Source organism: Eublepharis macularius, chromosome 5 (assembly GCF_028583425.1).
Source record: "Eublepharis macularius isolate TG4126 chromosome 5, MPM_Emac_v1.0, whole genome shotgun sequence".
Classification (NCBI taxonomy): Eukaryota; Metazoa; Chordata; class Lepidosauria; order Squamata; family Eublepharidae; genus Eublepharis; species Eublepharis macularius.
In genome coordinates this window covers 66,776,463-66,799,569 of record NC_072794.1, presented here as the reverse complement: position 1 = coordinate 66,799,569, position 23,107 = coordinate 66,776,463, and the positions used below count along the sequence as shown (strand labels likewise).

The window sequence follows — 23,107 nt, the reverse complement described above, 5'->3', positions numbered from 1 at the left end:
TGCAGTAGCTGCTGGCTGAGAGTGTGCGGAGCTAGCAGCAGCAGCATGGGCAGCTGCGTGAAAGGGCTGAGATGCCGTCTGTGCTGCCCTGGCCACCTGTCACACTGACGGGGAAACTGGCTTGCTGGGCGTCGAGCTGGCCCTCTGGGTCTTGCAGTGGCTGCTGGCCGGGAGCATGCTGCCAGATAACGGGTGGGAAGCACTCCGGGGGGGGGGGATGCATGCGCTGCGCAATGTCACTTCTGGGAAGTGACGTCATTGTGCAGTCCTGGGAGTGTGCATGCTTTGCATGTGTGCACATGGTGACAGGTGCACCATCTGCCAGGAGTGCCCCAGGTGCCTGCAACCCATGCTATGCCGCTGAGGGAACATTCAATGCATTAAGTATGGTAAATACATTAAATTGCCTTTGAAGACTATTAGGAAGCCGTAGCTAGTGCAGAATGCTGTGACTCATCTCCCAAGAGAGGAGACAAGCAGGGAACATATTTATCCTTTTCTGGCCTAACTGCACATGCTGTCTACCTCATGACTTCCATGCCCCATTCAAAGCATTGATTATAAAAGCCATTCATAATTTAAAGCCACTCTGTTCTGGAACACTTTGTTCCATATGTTCCTCCCTTAGATCTGTAGGGAAAATACGTTTCCACCTATTTCTTAAAAAAACCAAAAACTTCCAGGGCATGGAGTCATGTCCTCTCTGTGGTAGGAATGGAGCTCAGCAACTGCTTGGTAGCTAGTTGAGTAAATACAGAATAACTGAGCTGCAGCATTCTGTACCAAATGAAGTCTCCGAGTTAACTTAGAGGAGAGCTGTACTGTAAGGAGGGCTGTACTGAAAACTATCATGCTGGTCCCTTGCCTGGTCTGCGCCGCTTCCAAAGCCTGAGATCTCTTGTGCCTACCCATGCTGATATGTACTGAAATTACCACCCTGCCACATCTTTGAGGTCCTTGTTGCACTATTTTATTATTTTACTGTTTTATATGGTTTTAAGTTATATTTTATAGTATTTATGGTATTTACATATTGTTGTAATTGCTGTTAATATGTTGTGACCTGTCCTGAGCCTGCTTGTGGGGAGGGCGGGAAATAAATAAATAAATAAATAAATAAATAAATAAATAAATAAATAAATAAAGTGGTCTCAAAGAGATGCATCACTAGAGATAGGGACCATAGACTGCTACTATGTGCTACTATGTATTACCTGTTGCTGTGAGAATGATCCTACTGAGTAGTTCTGTTATTTAATATGTCAGTCTTAGAACTGATGCTGTTTCAGCATTTCTTCAACTCTGTATTGGGTTTCTGCTGGTTTTAAATATTTTCAAATTTGCATTTATATATCCATTTATATACATTGTTTATTGAAATATCCTTGAAATTGACTGACTTGCACTGTACAATCTGTCTTGAGACTTAGTGAAAAAGGCAGACTATAAATTAAGGAAATAAATAAATAAAAAGTGATCATCTCAACTCATTTTTCCATTTGATGCATCCAATTATGCTGTGCCCCTGGCCCAACTCCATCTTACCTGAGCAGGTGGTTTGATCCAGAATGCAGGTGCCTGACTTTGAGATGGAGGGTCTATTATCTTTTCAAGTCATCAAACTCCACCTCTTCTTTTGCTTTTTATATAAAGTCTAAAGCGATGTTCACAGAACAACTTAAACTTTGCAGACCGTCTCAGAGAACAGCAATTTGTTCCCTGCCACAGAATGCTTCAGCAAATAAAGATAACGATTTATTCTGACAAATAGTCACCAATGGTCTTAAAATGTCCCAGCAAATGCCCTGGTGGTTTGGAAGTACTATTTTAATAAATAATGGAATAATTTTATGGTTAATCTTCCTTCTGGCGATACTGATCTTTCTGATAATCTGCTTCATTAGGAGCCGGTATCTGTGAATGAAATCATTTCATTTAAAACCGTTTAAAGGCTGGCAAAGCCCCAGGGCCAGATTATATTCCTCCAGATCTGTTTAAAGCTGATCCCACCTGGTGGGCCCCAGTAGTTGCAAAATTATTTATGGATATCGACACACCTGGGAACATACCTCACCCATGCAGGTCTGCTATCCCAATTTAAATAAAAGAGGATAATAACTACCCTGCTAACTATCATCCAATTAGCCTTCTCTCTGTTTTGGGTAAATTATATGCAGCCCATTTATTCCTAAAACTGGAATCTTGGATGAATGACAGGTAGGATTCAGGAAGGGGAATTCTACCCTGCACCATGCCCATGTTCTTCCCCATTTGGCTGAAATGTATCTCTTTCAAGAAAGAGTAAACTATATGCTGCATTTATTGATCTGGAAGTAGCACTTGATCATAACTTGCATAGGTGACAGTGGGAGGAACTAAAGGCCATCTCTATACCACCTATACTCTTAAACAATTTAACAGTTCTATGCTCCATCCAAGCTGAGAGTGCAATATAACTATCAGGGCTATTTAAATAACCCGTTGTAGCCACCAGGGGAGGATACCTGGCCTCGCTACTTTTCAATCTTTACCTTTATAATCTCTCTCTGAAACTTACTGTGGATGGCTTGCATGACCGTAAACTGGCAGGCCATTCAGTGCCTATTCTCTATTATGCAAGTGAAATTGTTTTGCTTTCTCAGCAGTGTCTATGACAGACCTTAAAAGTCTTTCAGCCTACTGTGCTGCTGAATTTCTCTACATAAACTATTTGTTTATAATTGCTTATGCTCTGTTTCAACTTTTCTTCAGCTCTATATTGGGTTTCTGCTGTTTTTTAAAATCTTTGCAAATGTGCATATATATACCCCATGTTTATTGAAATGTCTTTGATAAAAAGGTAAAGGTAATCCCCTGTGCAAGCACTGAGTCATTACTGACCCATAGAGGGATGTTGCATCACTATGTTTTCTTAGCAGACTTTTTGTTACGGGGTGGTTTGCCATTGCCTTCCCCAGTCATCTACACTTTGCCCCCAGGAAACTGGGTACGCATTTTACCAACCTCGGAAAGATGGAAGGCTGAGTCAACCTTGAGCCGGCTACCTGAACCTGGCTTCTGCCAGGATTGAACTCAGATCGTGAACAGAGTTTGGGCTGCAGTACTGCAGCTTACCACTCTGCGCCACAGGGCTCCTGATTATCCACCTTGAGACTCAGTGAGAAAGGCGGACTATAAATAACGTAAATAAATAAAAATAAATAAATTATAAATCCAAGTATTAACGAATTTTTTAAAAATTCTTATATTGCTAGGATGCATTTTGGGACTTCTTTAAAATTGCAATTCTGAATTTTAGGATTTTAAAAATTATTTCTAATCTGTGATTTTTTAAAATTTACCATTGTTATTCATGGCTTGACTGCTGCTTTTGACAGCAGAGCGGCAGTATAAGCAGAGGAACAAAGATTAAATTAATTGTTTTTTACTGTTTATAGGAACTGTCAAAGGAAAGTTTGCTGAAATGGAAAAGCAAAGGCAAGAGGAAGAAAGAAAAAGAATGGAAGAAGAAAGACACCGAAGAATTGAACAAGACATGAAAGAGAAGAGGAAAATTCAGAGAGAACTGGCAAAGAAGGCACAAGAGGTATATTTAGAAGAATTAACAAACTATCTTTTTAATAAAAAAGCAACTCATGCTAATAAAAAATATACAATAACATTCGCCATGTGAGTTGGATCCTGTGCATCTGTTCTGCTTATGGAAGCATGTTTTTCCTCTGACAGAAGGAGTCTTCCACTGGATGAAATAATTTCTGCCAGCAGATGGATCTGCAGAATCCACTTCACTGTACAATCAAAGCTTCATATTATATATACATTTTAAAAGAAAACTCTTTTAACCATGTCAGTGTTACATTGAAAATAACTAAAGGTATTAATTTTTTTCTCTACTGTTCATTTACATTTCATCTCTGAAACATTTTCAGTGCAATCCTAAGCAGAGTTACTCCAGTCAAAATCCATGGAAATCAACTCTGTTTAGGACTGCACTGTTTGTCTCATTGCCTGCCTATTCATACTTACCTATTAATATAGCTTGGACTTAGGTATTCATCAATCAAATAGTTAAATTGATTTTATGATTTTTTAAATGGTTGAATTTAATTTTTCTTTATCAGATTTTTATATTTTCAAATCACAAATACTGTGTCTGAAAATACGGTGTCTGTACAAACAGTAGCCAGTCTTGTTATTTGGGACAAGAGGTAAAACTAGGCAAGTTTCAGTTTGCTTTGACTTCTTCATGGACATTAGAGAACAGAAATCACTTCTGTGCATGCAGTATACCATAACTACTGTCTTTATTGTTTGAGTAGCATCTGCGTGGAGTAGACATAGGCACAAACCGAAATACAACCCAAAGTTCATGACAAACTGGGCCAGTTCGTGGTTCACGAACCGGTGGCTCGTCAGAGCCCATTTCTGACAAACCACCACAAACTTTAGGCTGGTTCATATGGTTTGTTTTTTGGTTCGTCACTGCAGACAGCCTGGTGCCGAGCAATCAGTTTCCTAGGCAACAGGGGATGGACTTCCTACAGATCTTCTGCTGATCCGGAAGTGGCCTTCTGTTGGCCCGGAAGTGACTTTCTGCCGAGCCGGAAGTGACAATTTGCTGACGTTTTCATGAACCAAACAAACCGGTTCGCAAACCAGGGCAGGTTCATGAAAGTTCATGGTTCATGGTTTGTGAAATGCGATGAACTACGAACTGCACGGTTCATTTTTTCCCCACTTCGTTCCAATCTCTAGTGTGAAGTGTTAATTGTCATTGCATTATAATTATACAGTGGAGCTAGAGTCCATGTGAATGTCTTTGAGGTCTTTTTCCTGAGGCACCTCTGCTTACACTTTTTTATATATATATATATATACACATACACACCCCACTATCCCCATGAACGGGCTCAGGACAGCTAACAACAAGGAAGCATAACACATTAAAATCATCAACAATTATCTAAAAATATTTAAAACTCAATATAGTACAATGCAGAATCCTAGAATACAGAATACCAACAATATGTATCATTCCCAATAATTTCAAGCCATACACAAATAATTAGAAGCCATACAATGCTACATTAATTCTAAAGGCCAATAATTTATTGCCCACAATCCAATGGCTTAATCCCCAATCAGCTGACTTAATTTAAACAACTTCACCCACTCCCCTTACTGTGATTAATCCAGTTTTAGTTTGATCCCATATAATAACAATTCCAATTTGTGGCGGGGATTTTTTTGTTTAACTCTTATCAATCTAGCTAAGGCCACAAAATATCACGGTGGTATAATTAAATAACTACAGTAACCCGATTTATGTATGTATGTGTTTTACTTTTATTAATGCAAATTTGTCTGGTGGCCACAAAACACTGATGGTAAAATTTGCCCCTAGAAGTATATATATGCCTTTCAGACATGTAAGTTAGAAGATACATACAGGAAGCAGATATTTCAAGAAATCTGACTTATTGAAGATAATATTTAAGGTTTAGCAAGGATGGTTTCTGGTAACTGAATATGGGTAGTATGTCTTGAAGATTGTATGTGTGTGAATGAGAAAAAAACACTACCGTTTGCATTTTAACACTGAACTGCTTCGATGTAATTGCTGACACCAACAAAACTGAGATTTTTTTAATGTTTGGTGGTCAGGGCAGGGATGTAGAGTTGTACTACCTTACAACAATACAACTAAGTGTTTTGCTCTGCGTTCTTGATTAGCATTTGAAAAGTCCCTGCTTTCTTCCCTTCCCCAAGTAGGCCAATTAGTCTTTTCAATGTAGAGACTCCAATGGGACAACCAGTACCTCCCAGCAATTAGCATTACTAAAGGATTCGCCACATTTAAGAGAGTATTGTTTATCTCTAAAGCAGGGGTATGGATCTCAGCCATCGTAAATCAACAATTAATATAGCTACCATTAGCGCATCAGCTATCTCATGTTTCTTTTTCAATAGAGGCAATCAGTTTGTTCCAGCCGCTCTAAGTTTTTAAGGCCAAAGTGATTCCACAGTTACTGTATGGTATTCCAGCATGGGTAAGTGCCTTCAAGGCTAGTATTGAAAGAGTCCAATCCAAGTTCGTGCGGAAAATCATGGGTCTCCCATGCTGTGTTCCATATGCAGTACTTTGTTTAGAAACCGGCCTTAACATGGTAGAAACAAGAGCATGGCTTATGTCAATTAATTATTAGCTACGAGTGCACTATAATGCTGGCCCCAGGAGCTTTTTACATCAAATGCTGTCAGAATTTACCATCTCCAACTGGACTGCCTGCATAGAGAAAAAAATAACTACAATGGGTTTACCTTTAGATTCATTATTTATGCACCCTCTTTCAAATGCATATCAATCAAGCGCAGAATTTTGGACATTGAATTGCAAAAGCTTGCCGGTTCTGCCAAAAAATCCTCCTCCCCTCTGAATTTTGAAATCCCTTTAATTACTGGCTGACTGGCTCCTTACCTACCTGCCTGTTATACCCCACAAATGCGCAGAGTGTTTGCACTCTCTAGGTGCAATGAAAAGCGCTTCTCTGAGCTTTAAAACACTCCACGCCAATGGGAGGAAGTGGGAGGCGATTCAGGAACCCTAAAGCTTTACAAATCGGGCCCGATTCAGGTAAAAGCCCCTAACACTCATATACTAACTGAAAGCCTCTTCCCTCAGTTTTCTAACTAAAAATTGCAGTTGATTCGGCCCCAGGGCAGTTACCGATTAATCCATTCACTCTTATAACACTAATACACTGTCACTCATATACTGATTGAAAGCCTAACACTCATATACTGACTGAAAGCCTCTTCCCTCAGTTTTCTGACTAAAAATTGCAGTTCATTTAGCCCCTAGGGTACAGTTACCAATTAGTCCATTCACTGTTCCAGCCCCCTCCTTTCCACATGGCTGTAACATTTATATTGGTCTCAACTTTTCATTGGAAAGGTGGTTTTTGTAAATTTTCTTCTCTTGGCACTTAGCTGTTGGCAAGTAACAAATGCTCATTGTTGTAGGATATAACCAAGACACGCTTGCCTGTCAGAAAATAATTGGCTTTTTAAGTATAATTGTCACAATGTAAAGTGAAGTGCAGGTAACTAATAATAAAAAACTAATAATAATAACACTAAAGAGAGTGGCCACTGGATCCTGTCAATGAAATGACAATGTATAGTATTAAAAAAAGAGAAGCACATAGGATAGTGTTGACACTAGGTTTTGTATTTGGGTGGAACATTTGAGCACATCATCACTTTGTCAAGACTGAAGGACCTGCTTATAAAAATCAGGAATGACATTTTAATTACTAGGAAGCAGGAGCTTGATACTTTCCAGTCACTGCTTGTGAATATTTTAAAAGGGATGCGCATCAAATTTTCAGTGTGCAGGTGCTTCATAGTTAACAGTGCCCATACTTTGTACTCTGGTGTTCATATTTGAGAACGTAATAAAATGCATGAAACAGTGGTGTCTGAGTTTTGTATAGACAAAGGTCCTGGTTAGACACTACTATCCTGGGGGAGATTTCAACTCAGTAAGAGTTTCAGGTGCATTACCATGTGGAGAAAGTAACACATTACTGGGGCTGTACTGCATTTAAACAGGCTGTCCCTGACTATGGATCGGTCATGGATTCTAAAGGGTATAGACCACAGAGAGATACATTTCACTAAACAGGGGAGAGCCAAGTTCACTTATTACTTTCTTCATACCATGTCTGTGCAACTTATGACTCATCATCCCCAAACCACTCTACTACCCATCTAAGGCAGTTCACCCAAGGCATGATAACTCTCCTATTTTTGATGCCTGTCTATAGCTGCAAAAATTGGGGGAGGGTTGTTGAAAACCTGTCAGGCCATAGTAGATGTTGGGAGGGTTGGGTTTGACTTGATGGATCACAAGTTGTGCTGTTTTGCTCCGCATGGTAGTGGAGATGGGGTATTATATTGGCTTGAGCCACTTACTGGGTTAAGATTTTTTTCCTGGAGACTGATCAGGACATAAGTGATTGTATCAATTAACCATACACATTGTAAGTGGAGTACACTACATTTGCACAATTCGGTGCCAAATTTTCATTTATAGACTCATCAGTATTTTCATTTTCTGTTTGAAAGGAGAAGGCAGAGAGCCAAAGTAACAGTATTAAAATTCTTATTTAATAGATTGATGAACAATATAACAATTCGGGAACTGAATCAACATCAGAGGTAACCAGACTTCTTTACAATGCAACATACACCCATTTCACTTTTATATTGTAATAATGCCTGGGTTGAAAATTACTGAGTTAGATTTTGGGGGAATATGCGGGATCACTTTTGTAAATGAACACTGTTAGATGTTGTTTTTAACACATTTTGACACCACCCCTGTCCCCAAGGTAAATGTATCTTCAGAATTACTATTATTTTGCTTATTACTTACATGTGACTTTTGTGTGACTCTTTGCCACTTGGTGGCATGCATGTTACATGTTTTACTTTGCTTTCCATTTTTTCATCTAATCTCTTAAAGTAAACTGTTACGTCAGATCAGTCATGTGTTTCTCTAGAGTAATATGAAGAGCACTCAAAAATAACATCTGCTAGGGAGATATGTGGATGACAATGTTTTCCTTAGAATTTTGCTATCAGAATAGAACAATGACTGAGTTGCTGAATGAATTGATGGATCATGGGATGCATAGTACCAGAGTAAATGTGAAGGTGTGGTAGCACTTAGAGCAGCTCTTCCATTTATCATCTATGCCAATGTAATGCTGTTACAGTCACGGTCGTACATTTGCCTTTGAGTTATTGTCTCTGTTATTTGTCATTTGGAACCCACCCATTTACAGTAATATAATGAAGATGTGGCCCCAGGTCTCCAAGACACCATTGAAATCATGTTAAAAATTCTTTGTCTTTGCAGGATATTTTTGATTTTAAGATAATTTTTTTGCGTGGAAAGCACTTTGTGCTTTGTAAACCTAAAATATCTCTTTGAGAGACATGGGCATTTTCTTTGTGCTTATTCAGTAGTATTCATTACAAAACTCTTCTGCATTTATTGAACAGTAGCCAATTAAACATTGCCCATTATCTACAACAGCACTCAGACAAAAAAGTGGATTCATGCTTCCTTCTCAAAACTTCATTTTGTGAACTGAATTCTAGCAAACATTCTCATATGTAATGTAATTAAAACAATTTAAAACCAGAACTTAAAATATATACAAAAGATTGGGGATGGAAAAGGATCATTGAGGGAATGTCAAGCAAACAAAAAATTCTTCACCGCAGGTGGGAGACAACAACAGAAAGGGATGGGCTTGTAAATGTTTTATGGGGCATATGAACTGTTGCTGATAGCAAAGTTGGAACAACACCTACTCCTATTATCTTTTTTTGCTTTCTAAAGGCTGTATCATTGGAAGACTGCTTACTTCAGCTGTGACCCTGAATTTCATTCCCCCCAGCACATTGATATTGTAGTAGAAGGTTATTCAGTAGCAGCTATTCTATCCCAACGTTCATGGCATTTTTTTTAACAACAGGAAGGTGACGATTCACTGCTAGTGACTGTAGTTCCTGTAAAGCATACCAAATCACCTGGGAAGATGAAAATAAGTTTTGAGGACCTAGAAAGAGAGAGAGAAGAACAAGAAAGGCAAAAATATGAAGAAGAAAAACAATTGAGATATGAGCAAGAAAAGCAAGCTCTTAAAGAAGTCAAATATTTTTCACCAGTTGCGGTAAGCAAAATAGGAAGAAATCCTTACAAGCTGGGCTTTTTTTGAGCTGGAATGCCCTAGAATGGGGTTCTGGCAACTCTTTAAAAAACCCACGTGACTGGTGTCATATATTTTTAAATGGCCTGATTTGGCCGTTTTGGTCCCGTTTTGGCCATTTTGGGCCCATTTAGGGGCGGCCAGGATCAGGCCGCTGCCCAGCAGGGGAGTGCTCTCCCATGTGGCAGCAGCCTGTACCAGGCCGATATGGGCCTCTTTTGGCCAAATTTGGGCCCTAAGCCAGGATCAGGCCCTAAATGGCCAGGTTCAGGTTGCTGCTGGGTGGGGGAGTGCCCTCCTGTGTGGCAGCCCATTCCAGGCTGATACGGGCCGTTTCAGGCCTGTTTTGCCCAGTTTGGGCCCAAAACAGCCCAGATCCAGCTGCTGCTGGGTGGGGAAGTGTTCCAGGCTGATTCAGGCCTGATCTGGGCCAAATTTAGCTTTATCCGGACCAAATCGCCCCCCCCCATGGAGCACAGAACGCTCCTGGGGCAGCCACGGCCTGCGTGATGGCATCACTTCCTGGAAGTGACATCATCGCATAGTTCCGGAAGCATGAGCACATGAGAGGCACACCTCCTCCTCCCGGGAGTTGCCCTGGGTGAGTTCCTCCACCTCTTTCCCCAGAAAAAAAGCCCTGATACTAAGAGTGTTTATGTGGAAGTAGGTTTCATTGATTGCAGTAAAACAAGGTAACTTATTAATTTAAATTTAATATGAAGTTTTAAGTTTTGGAAATAAACTTTCTATATAGGATGAAGATGAAAACAAAGACAGTGAAAGAAAAGCATTTCCCTCTCCTGGAAAAGTGAAACTAACATTTGAAGAACTGGAAACAGAGAGACAGAAAAATCAGAGGAAGCATGCAGAAGAGGAGGCAAGACAACGCTTAGAAGAGGAAAAGCGTGCCTTTGAGGAAGCAAGGCAGAAAATGGTATGTTCTACCATGCAAGTCTTCATGAAGGTGAAATATAGCAAAATCATAGTGCAAGTGAGAAAGCCCCATTATGTAGTCTCCAGTAGACCTAGGGCAAATCCACACACACTTGGCGCGTCCTGGCGTTGCGCTAAGTGTTTGCTAAACACTTGGAAGTATAGCATCTTTCTAGCGCAAAATCATGCTAGAAAGATGCTAAACTTCCAGGTGTTTAGCAAACATTTAGCGCAACGGCAGGACGCGCCAAGGGTGTGTGGATTTGCCCCTACTAGGGATTGCATTATCCATTTATGTGTTAGCAAGAACAATTTTACCAATGAAATACCAAAATATTTTTAATTCTGCTGTTTCTGTGGCCTTAGTAAGTGCTCGAGCATTCAAAATATTTGAGTATAGAGTGGGGGAGTTGCCATTGTATTATTTATGGCCTAGCAAGTTTGTATCACTGTAGGGGTTTTCTCCCCTGTATTTAAAATTGTGACTAATGTATTCTTTACTATATTCTTTGTCCTTTAAAAATGTTCCTGTCTGGTGTTCACTAGTAAACAAACTACATCCATATCTGTACATTTTTTATACTGAGATTTTTTCTAGGCTATTTTCAAAGTCCAGTATCTCCAGGCTAATCTGCACCTTTGACTGCTATTTTAAAAGATTGTTTTTCTGTGTTTTATTTCCAAAAGCTGAATGAAGATGGTGATGATACAGAGAGTGAAAGTTTTGTCAGGGAGCTCCATCCTGTGAAACTGATTCTTGGTTTTGAGGAATTAGAAAGACAGCGGCAAGAAGAAGAAAAAAGAAGAACAGAGGAGGAAGCCAGAAGGCGTATAGAAGAGGAGAAAAAGGCATTTGCTGAAGCAAGAAAAAACATGGTAGGTAATGTAATTCATTCACTGGGGAAATAACCCTTGAATCTATGTATGAAATTCCATTCTCGGTTTTTGAGTACGATGGTAAAATGCAGTCTGTGGTCACACGGTATTCAGAACAAAGCTTTTACAGACAAAAAAAAGCTAAATGAAACCTGAATTCATAGTCTTCAAAATGCCAGTGGTATTTCACTGAAACAGATGATTGCCAGTTCTATTTGTAATTTATTGAAATTACCATTGTGGATTCTAAGTATGCCTGGGAGATGCTCCGAAAGCACAAGTGAAGAAAAAGCTAATAATTTGTATGAAAGGGTGGAAAAAACCTGAGATTATAAACGGCTCCCCAACAGGATGTTGAGAAAAGCCTCCTCCTGCAAGCCTCTAAACCCTCCCCCATGTTATTTTGGGGGATTTTCTGTACCCCAGGAACATTTCAGGAGGTATTTTGGACTGCAGTTGGAGGGTATAGTTATGCTGTTTTGACAGAAATCCTATCCATTATCAGAAACATTCTGGGGGATCCAAACTTATGCCCTCTATAGGCATCTTGCCCTGCAATACATTGATTGAAAGAGCCGACTGCAAAATGCAAATCTGGGTGGTAATCAGGAGTGGGGATTGTTACCCACTCTAGGAATAAATTGCACTTTGGTAGTAGACAAAATTCTCTTTCAGATGAAACTGAACACCATTTGTCAGCACTGCCCTAGATTTCAATTTAAATATAAAACTGGTTTCCACTATATTATAGTCATGCCACAGGAAGATTCACTTTGATTCATGTTTAATAAGTTGGAACCACTGAGTAGAGCAGTCTACATGACTCCCCCATATATATATCTGAAGTGTGAGAATATGAGCTGCAATTCTCATGACTACGAACATTATCCATTATGTCTCTGAAGTGTTTAATGAGTAAATAAGGATTGTGACCTATCCTTATTTACTCTGGCAGGAACAAGATTGCATATGGTAAGGAAATAGACCATGTGGTGTTTTGTTTTAAAGAGGGGATATGGAAACCAAATTTTCAGCGTGTTCCCAGTTGATTATAATTGACAACTACACAATGCCTTTATCTGTGTTCAGTTTGTCTGCAGGGGGCGGGGAGGTGGTCCTGGTTTTATTATTATGCTAGTCATAATAATTTGTTTCTTTTCTACTTCAGTCTTAATTCTGGTATTTTTTTTAGTCAGGCAGCATTTTGCATAGAATGGGGTGGATCTCATTAGCAGTGATGATTCCTCATCTTCAAGTAGCGGTTTCAAGTCTCTTGCCTCAGGAGAGGGTTCCTTGTGCCAGTGGAAAGTGCCACTGCTAGCATAATGGTTCCATGGGACACAACCCAGAAATATAGTTTCACTGAAATAAAAGGTAGTATGTAGAAAGAAGTCCCATTTTTTAAAAAAAATATGAAAAGTAATTATGGCATCACAGATGTCCAGTTAGCAGTAAGCAAACATGAAGCACAGCTGCATGTTGATACAGAAAACTTTCTACATTGGAAAACACACTATTATATGTAATTTTAAAAGGGAATTAGAGACAAGAGAACCTTTGGAGAAAAGCTTGTTTGGAGTGTGCACACGAAACAGTCTCTTGAGATGTCCAGAACACAGACGAGTTCATGGGAGAAAAAAAGCCATGTAGTCTGGGGTTTGCAGTGAGGAACACAATCATCCCGTCTTTCCCTTTCAGTTAGTTGCTATAAAACATTCCATTATGTTCCAACAGGAACATTGCCTCATTTTATTTTATTTATAGTCTATCTTTTTCACTGAGACTCAGGGTGGATTATACAATGTGATCAACGGCTGGGGCATTTAGTAAACAATGCTATAGGGTATAGTTTGTAGGAATTTGAAAACAAGCAGAACTTCAATACAAAGCTAGATACAGAGCTATAGGAAAGTTCCCCTTTTCTAGTGAAGCCTTCTGGACTGTGTGGCTTTTTGTCAAGGTCATGGGGGAAAGAACTAAGCCCATGGACATCTTTAAGCATGTGCACCATAGGAGCCATTGTAATTATTTATAGATTTACTGCATCTACTATCTGTCATTAATAAAATGATAAATTATTTCCTATAGATTCCAGATGATGTGTCTTCACAGATGTCAAAAACTGTATCTCAAGAATCTCTTACACCTGGAAAACTGGAAATAAATTTTGAAGAATTGCTGAGGCAAAAAATGGAAGAAGAAAAGAGGCGCACAGAAGAAGAGCGCAGACAAAAACTGGAAATGGAAAAGCAAGAGTTTGAACAGCTTAGGCAGGAGATGGGAGAGGTCTGTCTCATCATCTCTTATTTTAAAAGGCTGTAATACTTTCAATTACCCACTACTTGAAGTAAACCAATGACTGAGGAAAGTTTGCTCATAGCTTAAAAGCTGGTTGCTGTAAGTTGAACAATTCACTTAGAAGATAGCTAGCAAAAATAAACAGCACACAAGCTAGAGAAGTTGGAGGTCTATGCCGTTTAGTGCTCCTACTAAAAATTGTCATCAACACGGTTAGTTTGTCAGAGTGGTACATGTGTTTATGGTTTGAAATGTATATTTTAAATCTGTATCTAAATGTTGTGCGGGGAGGGTGGGATATAAACATAATAAATTAAACTAAACACATATTAAATGTGATTTTGCTGAAGAAAATCTTTTTGTTTCATTGACAATAACTTTGGGATATGATTTTGACAGGAGGAGGAAGAGTGTGAAACCTTTGAGTTAAGCAGGGAGTATGAGGAACTAATAAGATTAAAAAGAAGTGGCTCCATTCAAGCAAAGAACTTGAAAAAAAAGTTTGAAAAAATTGGACAATTGTCAGAAGAAGAAATACAGAAAAAAATTGAGGAGGAAAGAGCCAGGAGGAGAGCTATGGACCAGGAAATAAAAGAAAGGGAAGCAGAGAAATTTCAAGAGGTATGTTGATACTGAGATATATATGACGAAAATGTGCTGTCATTTAACTAGTCTATTGAAAGCAAGAAATGGCCTACTCCATTTGATATTTTATTGGGTTAGTATGTATAAACTGAAACTAAAATGTATAAACATACCAGGGAATTTCAGAAGAAAATCAGCCTATTTTATAGATTACAGCAAAAGTTTTGACTGTGTGGATCATGAAGAGCTATGGATGCTGTGAAAAGAAATGGATGTGCTACCACATCTGATTGTTTTGATGTACAACCTGTACTCTGGTCAAGAGCCTACTGTTAGGACAGAATATAGGTGAACAGAGAATGGTTTCTGATTGGCAAAGCTGTCAGACGATATATGTGATCTCCTGATCTGTTCAGTCTGTATGCGAAACATGTAAGGAAAGCTGGATTAGTTTTAGAACCTGGAGTAAAAATAGGTGAAAGAAACCTTAACAATTTGAGATATGCAGATGATACCATGTTACTGGCAGAAAACAGTGAAGACTTGAAACGACTACTGATGAAGGTTAAAGGAGAAAGTGCCAAAGAACCCCAAGAAGTAATGACTACTGAGGAATTACACAATTTCAAGGCTGACAGTGAAAAAACTAACTGTTAAAGATCATCTATTCCTTGGCTCACAGTCATCAATCAAGAAATTAGGGGATTGAGACTTTGAAAGGGCAGCCATTAAGGAACTAGAAAATATCTTTAAGGGTAAAGATGCCTCACTGGAGACCAAGATCAAGATAATCCATACTATGGTATTCCTCATTACTATGTATGAATGTGAGAGTTGGACAATGAAGAAAGCTGACAAGAAGAAAACGGACTAATTTGAAATGTGGTACTGGAGAAGTTTTTTACAGATACTATGGATGGCCAAAAAGACAAATAAGTGGGTTCTAGATCAAATCAAGCCTGCTGGTGAAGCATGGTTATCTCTGCAGAGGACATGCAAAGTGATTGGTATAACTCTAAATTCTGTGACACAGTGATGTCTTGCAAAGTCTGAGAATGTCCTACGTGATTTTTTAAGATGGTACAGCTGTAGCATAAGACTATACTTTTACTATGTAAAACTTCATTAACATACTTCTCCAGCAATATTTTCATATTTTACTCTAATACAATTGTACTTTCTTTGCATAAGCATGGACGTTTTTCTCTATTTGAAATAAAACTTAAATTCCACAATATTTTTTCTACAAAGCATTTAATGTCTGATTTGGTTTTCAAGATCCAGATTTTTATTGGGGAGGAAATGGGCTTCAGAAGAACACAGGAAGCAAATGTATGGTGCAGGAGCCTTTATTCAGCACTTTTTCATGTATCAAAAGGATCAGGGCATAACTGTACTGATTTCTTCTTTTACTAATGAAGAATGAGAATGAATGAAGCTCAAGGTCATAAAATTATGTAGGGATACAGGTCATGTAGTTCAGGAACTGGATCTGCACATCAAAGCAGACATATGTATAAATGGGTACCACTTAAGTTATGGAACAAGTGTAGCATGCTAAGATACTAACCACATACCTCCTACTTATTAGTCCTGTAAAGGTTATGTACCTACAAGTAGTTGGCTTGTCCTAGATAACAATTTATCATCAAACTGTTAGAAAAACAAGCACTCGTACATACACTTTATAAAAAGACTAAAATCATTACCAGCAAACCTTTAAATTTCTTGCTTTTGCTACAATCCTGTTTTAACAAATGTTCTTCTTTAAAAAGTACATTGAAGCTTGGTCATACAGGGTGATGTTTTCTGTAACAACTTGGTAATAGTCAGCATGTTGGTTAAACAATGGTTATATGATCCTTTTTAGAAGTGCCATAGCATTTTTCTCTTTTTCTCACTTCCCTTCCTTCAAAATGTTTTTTAACTTTCTCAGGAAGATGAAGTAGATGTGAAGCCAGCCACAAAATCTGAAGCTCCATTTACACACAAAGTCAACATGAAGGCTCGATTTGAACAAATGGCAAAGGCAAGAGAGGAGGAAGAACAGAGGAGAATCGAAGAACAGAAGCTGCTGCGCATGCAATTTGAACAGAAAGAAATAGATGCAGCATTACAAAAGGTATCAGTAGCACCTTCTCTGTAAAATCAGCAAAATTACAGGGTGGGGATACAAATCAGTTTAGAACAGGTAAAAGTGACGGACTGTTTCAATCCTCCTACAGTGCTGGGCCCACATACAGAACTGTACTTCTCTTCCCAAGTTGAACGGCACTTCTTTATGGGAAGAATGAACTTGAAGGAACTATGGGAGCAATATGGTAGCTGTCAGATTTCTCTCTCTCTCCATTCCCCATCTAAGTGCAGTATTGAGAAAGGAATGGAATACATAGGAATGATCTAGTTCAGGGGTTCCCAATATAATGCTCACTGGCACTTTTCCTGGTGCTTGCCCAAGAATTTTTAGGTGGAACTTTTACATTTGATTTACATACCACCCTTCAGGACAACTTAGTGCCACACTCAGAGTGGTTTACAATGTCTTTATTATTATTATTATTATTATTATCAACTTTTTTGCCTGCCCTCCCTGTGAACGGGCTCAGGGTAGGTTACATCCAATATAAATACAATATACAATCACAATAGAATCAGGTAATCATAGTACACATAAAATGTGCAGCTTGCAATCCCCAAGATGGTGGTCCTCATCCTTCACAGCCACCTGTTAATAATACACGAGGGAGGGGGCAATGTTTGAACTGGGCCGATTCATAACACAGCCCTCTCCCAAATAGGAGACTGGTAGGCTCACAAGATAGGACAGAACGGCCTCAACCATATGCCTGGTGGAACATCTGTTATCATGACAATCACCTGTAAGGCGGGTGGGGCTGAGAGAGCTCTGACCAACCCAAGGTCTGATTGGCTGTGCAAATTAAAAAATATATTCTTTTGGCAGTACATTCATGCCTAAAGGTAAGCTATGAGTATCCAAGAAAATATTTTTACGTTTATTTTAAAAAGTATCTTGTTAGGCAGAACTTCTGCCTGAAACATTGAGGAGTTACTACAAGAATTAAGCATGACATTTTTGGTTGGCTCTGCCTCCATGGCAGCCATTTATACTACCCTGTGTCATTATTCCAAAGGTACCCATAGGCTCAGAAAAGTTGGGGGAATTCTGATCTAAGTATCTTATACTAGTATTGTATGAAGAATGCTCGTTTTCATAATTCTTATTTTAAAATACAGAAAAAAGAGGAGGAGGAAGATGACGAAGGCAGTATTGTTAATGGCTCAGTTTATGAGGATGAAGAACAGCAAGCAAGGTCTGGGGCTCCATGGTTCAAGAAGCCTCTTAAAAATATGTCAGTTGTGGATGGTGAACCAGTAAGATTTACTGTTAAAATAACTGGAGAACCCAAACCAGAAATTACATGGTGGTTTGAAGGAGAAATGTTGCAGGACTGTGAGGACTACCAATATATTGAGAGAGGAGAAACCTACTGTCTTTACTTACCGGAAACTTTCCCAGAAGATGAAGGAGAATATATGTGCAAAGCGGTAAACAGCAGAGGAACAGCAGCTAGCACCTGTATTCTTACTATTGAAAGTAAGACTTAGCATTTTAGTGACAATTTACTTCTTCTTTATTCCAAATTAGTCCGACTCCTTAACTCTTTTTTTTTCTTTTCTCTTCTTCTAGCTGATGACTATTAATATCCTACTTTTTCTGGAGCCTTCCCTAAATTTACTGCATTCATCTCTCTTTCTCTCTCTCTCTCTGTGGTGGGGCCAACAAGAAAAATCTGTCATTCCCAAAATAAGATATCCAATTGCCTGTTTTAGGCTTCTGTATTTCAGACTCTTACTTGACACATTTAGTTATCTGAAGCACAATGGCACAATCCTCACCCCCACTTACACTATTGCATTACTTCACACAGCAAAGCTGTTCCCAGCAGGCATGCCATTCAAGTGAAGCAGCCTGCTAAAGTGTTTACACTGGTCTTCATGTCAGTATAAAATACAGCTTGCACCAGTGTAGTGAAAAACAAGTGCATGGTGAAGTGCTTCTCATAAGTAATCTGCCTGGAAAAGCCTCTGGATTTGTGGCATTCCAGTTTTCATGCCATTGTTTGCACACATGAAAAGAGGGCAAAGACAAAGGGAAAAGCAAAATTAGGTTGTTCCCACAGATGAAGACTAATAAATTCATTATATGTTAAAATAGATCTCTATTTCTGGAAACTTAGTGGGAAAAGTTTTAGTAAAATTTGGTAACCAAATTGTAGTCATTTATTTAATTGGTTTTATGCTTAATGCAGTATTTTCCTTCTAATCTGCTTTGATAATGTAAAATCAAAATAGGGGTTAAAAGCAGATTTATGTAATTATCATGTATATGCAGTTGTTAAAGTTTTTGGGAAATATTTGCATTTATAATTTTGTATTAGAAGTTGGATATTGTCCAGCATTTTGCTGATAACACTGAACAAAGCTTATAATATTCAGTAGTTAAGTGTTAGCATGATACTGGATGACTTTTCAACTTGAACCTCAAATACTGAATCATCTCACTACAGTACAATAGGAACAGCAACATCAGCAAATATGGTTTTCATACATACTTGGAACATACGTCATTGTAGATTTTTTTCTAATGAAAACCTGCAGACTATCATATTCAAATTATCTATGCTGTGTTCTGATTTAATTGGAAGGTTAATAAAATCTGTGTTGAGTCCATAATGTGATTTTTCTTCATTTCATAAAAGTAGTGGCCACTCACCGCTATATACAACTCTTGGACAATTAATGGGATTGGATCTTAACAGAGCTTGCCAAAGCAAAACTTCCCCTATATTCCTTTGCCCACAGGTACTCCCCCAGACCATAAAGGCAGTGCTGCCTGGGGACACTTGTAGACAAGCCACCACATGGCAGAGAAAACTGCAGTAATGAGGGGAAATTGGGTGAAGCTTTCCTCTTCCATCAGCTGACCTTCTACAGGGCAATTCTGTGTTATCACCATCCTTCTGTAATCTCTGGCTTTTTGTCCACAATGGTTCTCTCAAAACTTACAAATAAATTATTGTGGGCACTTGAAATTTATAGATGTAAGATTTTCAGATCAAAATGAATAAGGTACAAGAGACAAGACTATTTTTCCATTAGTTTACATTTATTGAGAACTCATACAAAACATTACAATTAAGGTATATTCATGAATACATACAATGTCTTATTGCAAGTTCAACATAACATACTGTAAAGCATTTGATTTACCTCAAGTCCAAGCTGCATCTCCCTAAGATACTTCCCATCACAGTAGCCTTTTAAAGACATTCTTCTTTTTTAAAAACACGGGTAGTTTCTGTAGAGAACACTATCTCAGGACGAAAATGCATCTTGCATGCATATAAGATAAAGGTTGCATAAACGTAAGCGTTTTATAGAATACTACAAGTAGGAAAAGTGGATCTGTTGTATGCATTATGCAGGCCTGGTGTCTTGCTTTATGAAATGCTAGTATAAGAAAAAGACCTAGATGCTCTACACTCTTAAACTTTCTGAAAAGAAACTGCCCAGTTGCTCAAAATATTTTGTGGAAAGAGGGTGATTAGTAAGCAATACAGCTGACCTAGACCCTAAAATCACTTAAGTGGAATTTACACAATAGATCTATATAAGAAATTATTTTTACATCAGCAAAACTTGACTATACAGAACTCACACTAAACAGTGATCTGTAAACATCACTCAGTTGAAATTTAAAGATGTTCGTCATTGCCTTTAAAAGCATGCATTACTCTTACATCTAATTCTAGTCATAGTACTCTAATATTCTATATTTATAATTTGCATTTATCTTTTCTGCCAAATCACAACTACTCAAGAAAAACTAATGTTTCTGAAAGAGATCAGAGCCTGAAACTGAACAGCAAAACTACATCATGTCAGAAGATGCCTGAAGTTCCACTAGCAAGATGAAAAGAAAAAAAAACACACCAAAAGAACGCTTAGATGCTTAAATCACCTCCTATGCCAGAAATACCAATATTTTCTGTTTCAATCTTGCCCTGAATTTTACTACAATTTAAGCTGTGTTTATAAAAATGGAACGGCAAAAATAAAACTCTGTTACCAAATGGGGAAATGAAATCCAACCCAGATGAAGCGCTTTAGCAGCTCAACAGCACAACACAAGCCTAGTTCCCAATAAAAATGAAATCTGACATGTTGAACTACAACAAAAAAAATGAAGTGGCTTGAGGGTATTCAAGTACAACTATTAATTTAGTTGTGAAATGCAAAACATATCTATGCTTGACTATTTAGCAACGTGTAAATTGATAGATGGCTTGTATTATTACCACATAACAAATTACGTAACATTTATGGTCAGGCAAATAGCACTTTAAAGAATGAGAAGCGATTAAAACAGGCAAATTATACCCTACACCATTAAGTATGGGATACATTTAAAATCGGTATTTTGCCAATTTTACCTTCTACATGGAGCCCTTCTATGGTCCATGCTCATCGGCTCACCATGGCCATACACTCAAAGGAATCCTCTTTATTGGAAGTAACTATCTCAGGACCTGATTTTATGAGCTATGATTTGGTGCTTGCAGCATCTTCAGCACTGTGTGTGAAAATGAAGGCAGTATTTTTGAATAGTTTTCTTTGATGCAGAGAAAAACAGGACTTTCGATAAAATCAAAACATTTTATTAAGTGACAAACAAAAAACTGATGATACTGCCTTAGAATTGTCTATTTAAATTAAAAAATTGTACCAGTTAAGCTATCTAGATAAGCCATAACACAAAACATTTTAAACTGGCAAAAATATACAGCAATTCAGCTGAAAGAGCAAAGAAATCACTATAAAAAGGAAAGATTTGCCAAACCATTAACATTGTACTGGCACACATGCTTTCTATTAAACTATTTTGCAAAATTCAAGTCTAAATTTTCCTTCTGTATCAAATCAAATAAGCAAGCTAGATTAATCTGTTTTACGGATGTTATGGTGTAAAAAAAATCAAATATCAGACTTGGGAATTACAGAAACACACAGTATGCTTGAGTAAACTAGTAGTGGGTATAACATCCTTTACATTATAAAAGCATTTGTGAAGGCTGTTGAAGTTCTGACCAAGTATTTCCTGTATCTTGAAAAAATTATTTATATTCATTTGTAACAACTTGGCTACTGAGGGAAAAATAGTAAAAGTGACTTACTCAAAATTATCGCAGCAATCCACTTATCTTTTAAAAATAAAGATACACATTTACCCAGAAATGTAAATAATTGTTTCAGACTTTCCACTGGAATTGAACCATGAATAGCAGAATACATTTGGGGAAGATATTGGCAGATTGCTTTGGAATACACAACCACAAAAAATCTCACAGGGACAACATTAATATACTGAAATATGTATTTATACACTTCCTTAGGTTGTGCTTACCTGTGCTTTTTGCAGCAGAACCTAAGGTGGAAGGTCTGGGAAGGCACTGTGAAGTATAAATAATTGCACTGTTTGCAATTAATAAAGATTTTATACTTTAAATGAATCAAAATCAACAGCCTCCATTTGGTGAATGATAAAGAATCTGGTGAATTTTTTTGTTCTGTTTAGTTAGTAGCTACACCATTCTCCAATAAGCTACAGACGAATCATGCAAAGTAGTTGCTCTAGAGCCTTTACAGCCTACTCTACATATTTTTAATAATTTCCTAATAATCTTTTCAAAATGTCTATGTTAAATCCTAACGTAAATTGGGATAAAAAATAAATTCCCTCCTGATTCTACAGTACAACAAAATGCATTTCTAGCTATCTGTGCAGTAAACGACTTCATTTCTGAGCTTCATTTCATTCTTCTCTAGCAACTGCTCCAAGTATTCTCAAGAAGAACCCCAACAAAACAGTTTCCAAAGATAAGGCTAATACAGGTTATTAACATATACCTATATCACCAAATATACGCAGACAAACTGAAGACAACACTTCCTCCTTCGCATTTTAAACTTTGTTAACAATGCACAAGTTTATATCTGAATATATATCTCATTTCTGAACCCCCTAGTGAAAAATGTTACTTAGTACATGACAATTTAGCTAAAACTAAATGTCTCAGCAATACTTACCCATAAAGCTCACATACAGATACATATATATGCACACCTAAGTTTCTGAATTAAGAAGCAGTTATGATTTTCTAAGATATCAGCACTGTATTTTATTCCAACATAATATTCACACAAGTATGGCATTTGCATTATGTGGAACACTGACAAAAAGATACTGTTGCAGTTCATCATTTTGTCATTCTGATGTACTTACAGTGCAATGCTCCTTGAAGGAACAATCAAAGATGATACACAGCACAGTCCTCCTCACCCCTACAGAGCTAGCTCTATACTGGCTGGATCAAACCTGCACTTCAACAGACAATGGCAAGACAGACTGTATTGCATGTAATCTAATATATGCAAAAAAGCAAACAGTGGATTTTAACAGAACACCAAATTTCAGTATGAATATTAAGAATAAAACGTTTTATGGAGATTTTTCATAATATAATTGAAGGACTAATCTTCAGCATTTT

The 23,107-nt window shown here is 37.9% G+C and overlaps 2 protein-coding genes across 15 annotated transcripts in view; one reads left to right on the top strand and one right to left on the bottom strand.

Moving 5' to 3' along the window:
- Positions 1-19,232, top strand: part of NEXN (nexilin F-actin binding protein) — a 44,692-nt gene extending 25,460 nt beyond the window's left edge. For 3 of the 4 annotated variants that reach the window (XM_054981561.1, XM_054981560.1, XM_054981563.1), the window contains 10 exons: positions 3,438-3,586; positions 8,179-8,223; positions 9,552-9,749; positions 10,540-10,719; positions 11,406-11,594; positions 13,683-13,880; positions 14,292-14,513; positions 16,414-16,599; positions 17,733-18,093; positions 18,187-19,232. In XM_054981561.1, the coding sequence (XP_054837536.1) occupies positions 3,438-3,586; positions 8,179-8,223; positions 9,552-9,749; positions 10,540-10,719; positions 11,406-11,594; positions 13,683-13,880; positions 14,292-14,513; positions 16,414-16,599; positions 17,733-18,093; positions 18,187-18,200 (1,742 nt within the window). In that variant the 3' untranslated portion in view covers positions 18,201-19,232. The remainder of the gene's footprint in view (positions 1-3,437; positions 3,587-8,178; positions 8,224-9,551; positions 9,750-10,539; positions 10,720-11,405; positions 11,595-13,682; positions 13,881-14,291; positions 14,514-16,413; positions 16,600-17,732; positions 18,094-18,186) is intronic. The other variant, XM_054981562.1, reaches the window with a different exon arrangement.
- A 412-nt stretch (positions 19,233-19,644) lies between these two features.
- FUBP1 (far upstream element binding protein 1) overlaps positions 19,645-23,107 on the bottom strand; it is a 39,870-nt gene continuing 36,407 nt past the window's right edge. For 6 of the 11 annotated variants that reach the window (XM_054981616.1, XM_054981618.1, XM_054981620.1 and 3 more), the window contains one exon: positions 19,645-22,009. In XM_054981616.1, coding sequence (XP_054837591.1) covers positions 21,902-22,009 — 108 coding nt within the window. In that variant the 3' untranslated portion in view covers positions 19,645-21,901. Of the gene's footprint in view, positions 22,941-23,107 lie in introns of all 11 variants that reach the window. The other 5 variants (XM_054981621.1, XM_054981626.1, XR_008597106.1 and 2 more) reach the window with 4 other exon arrangements.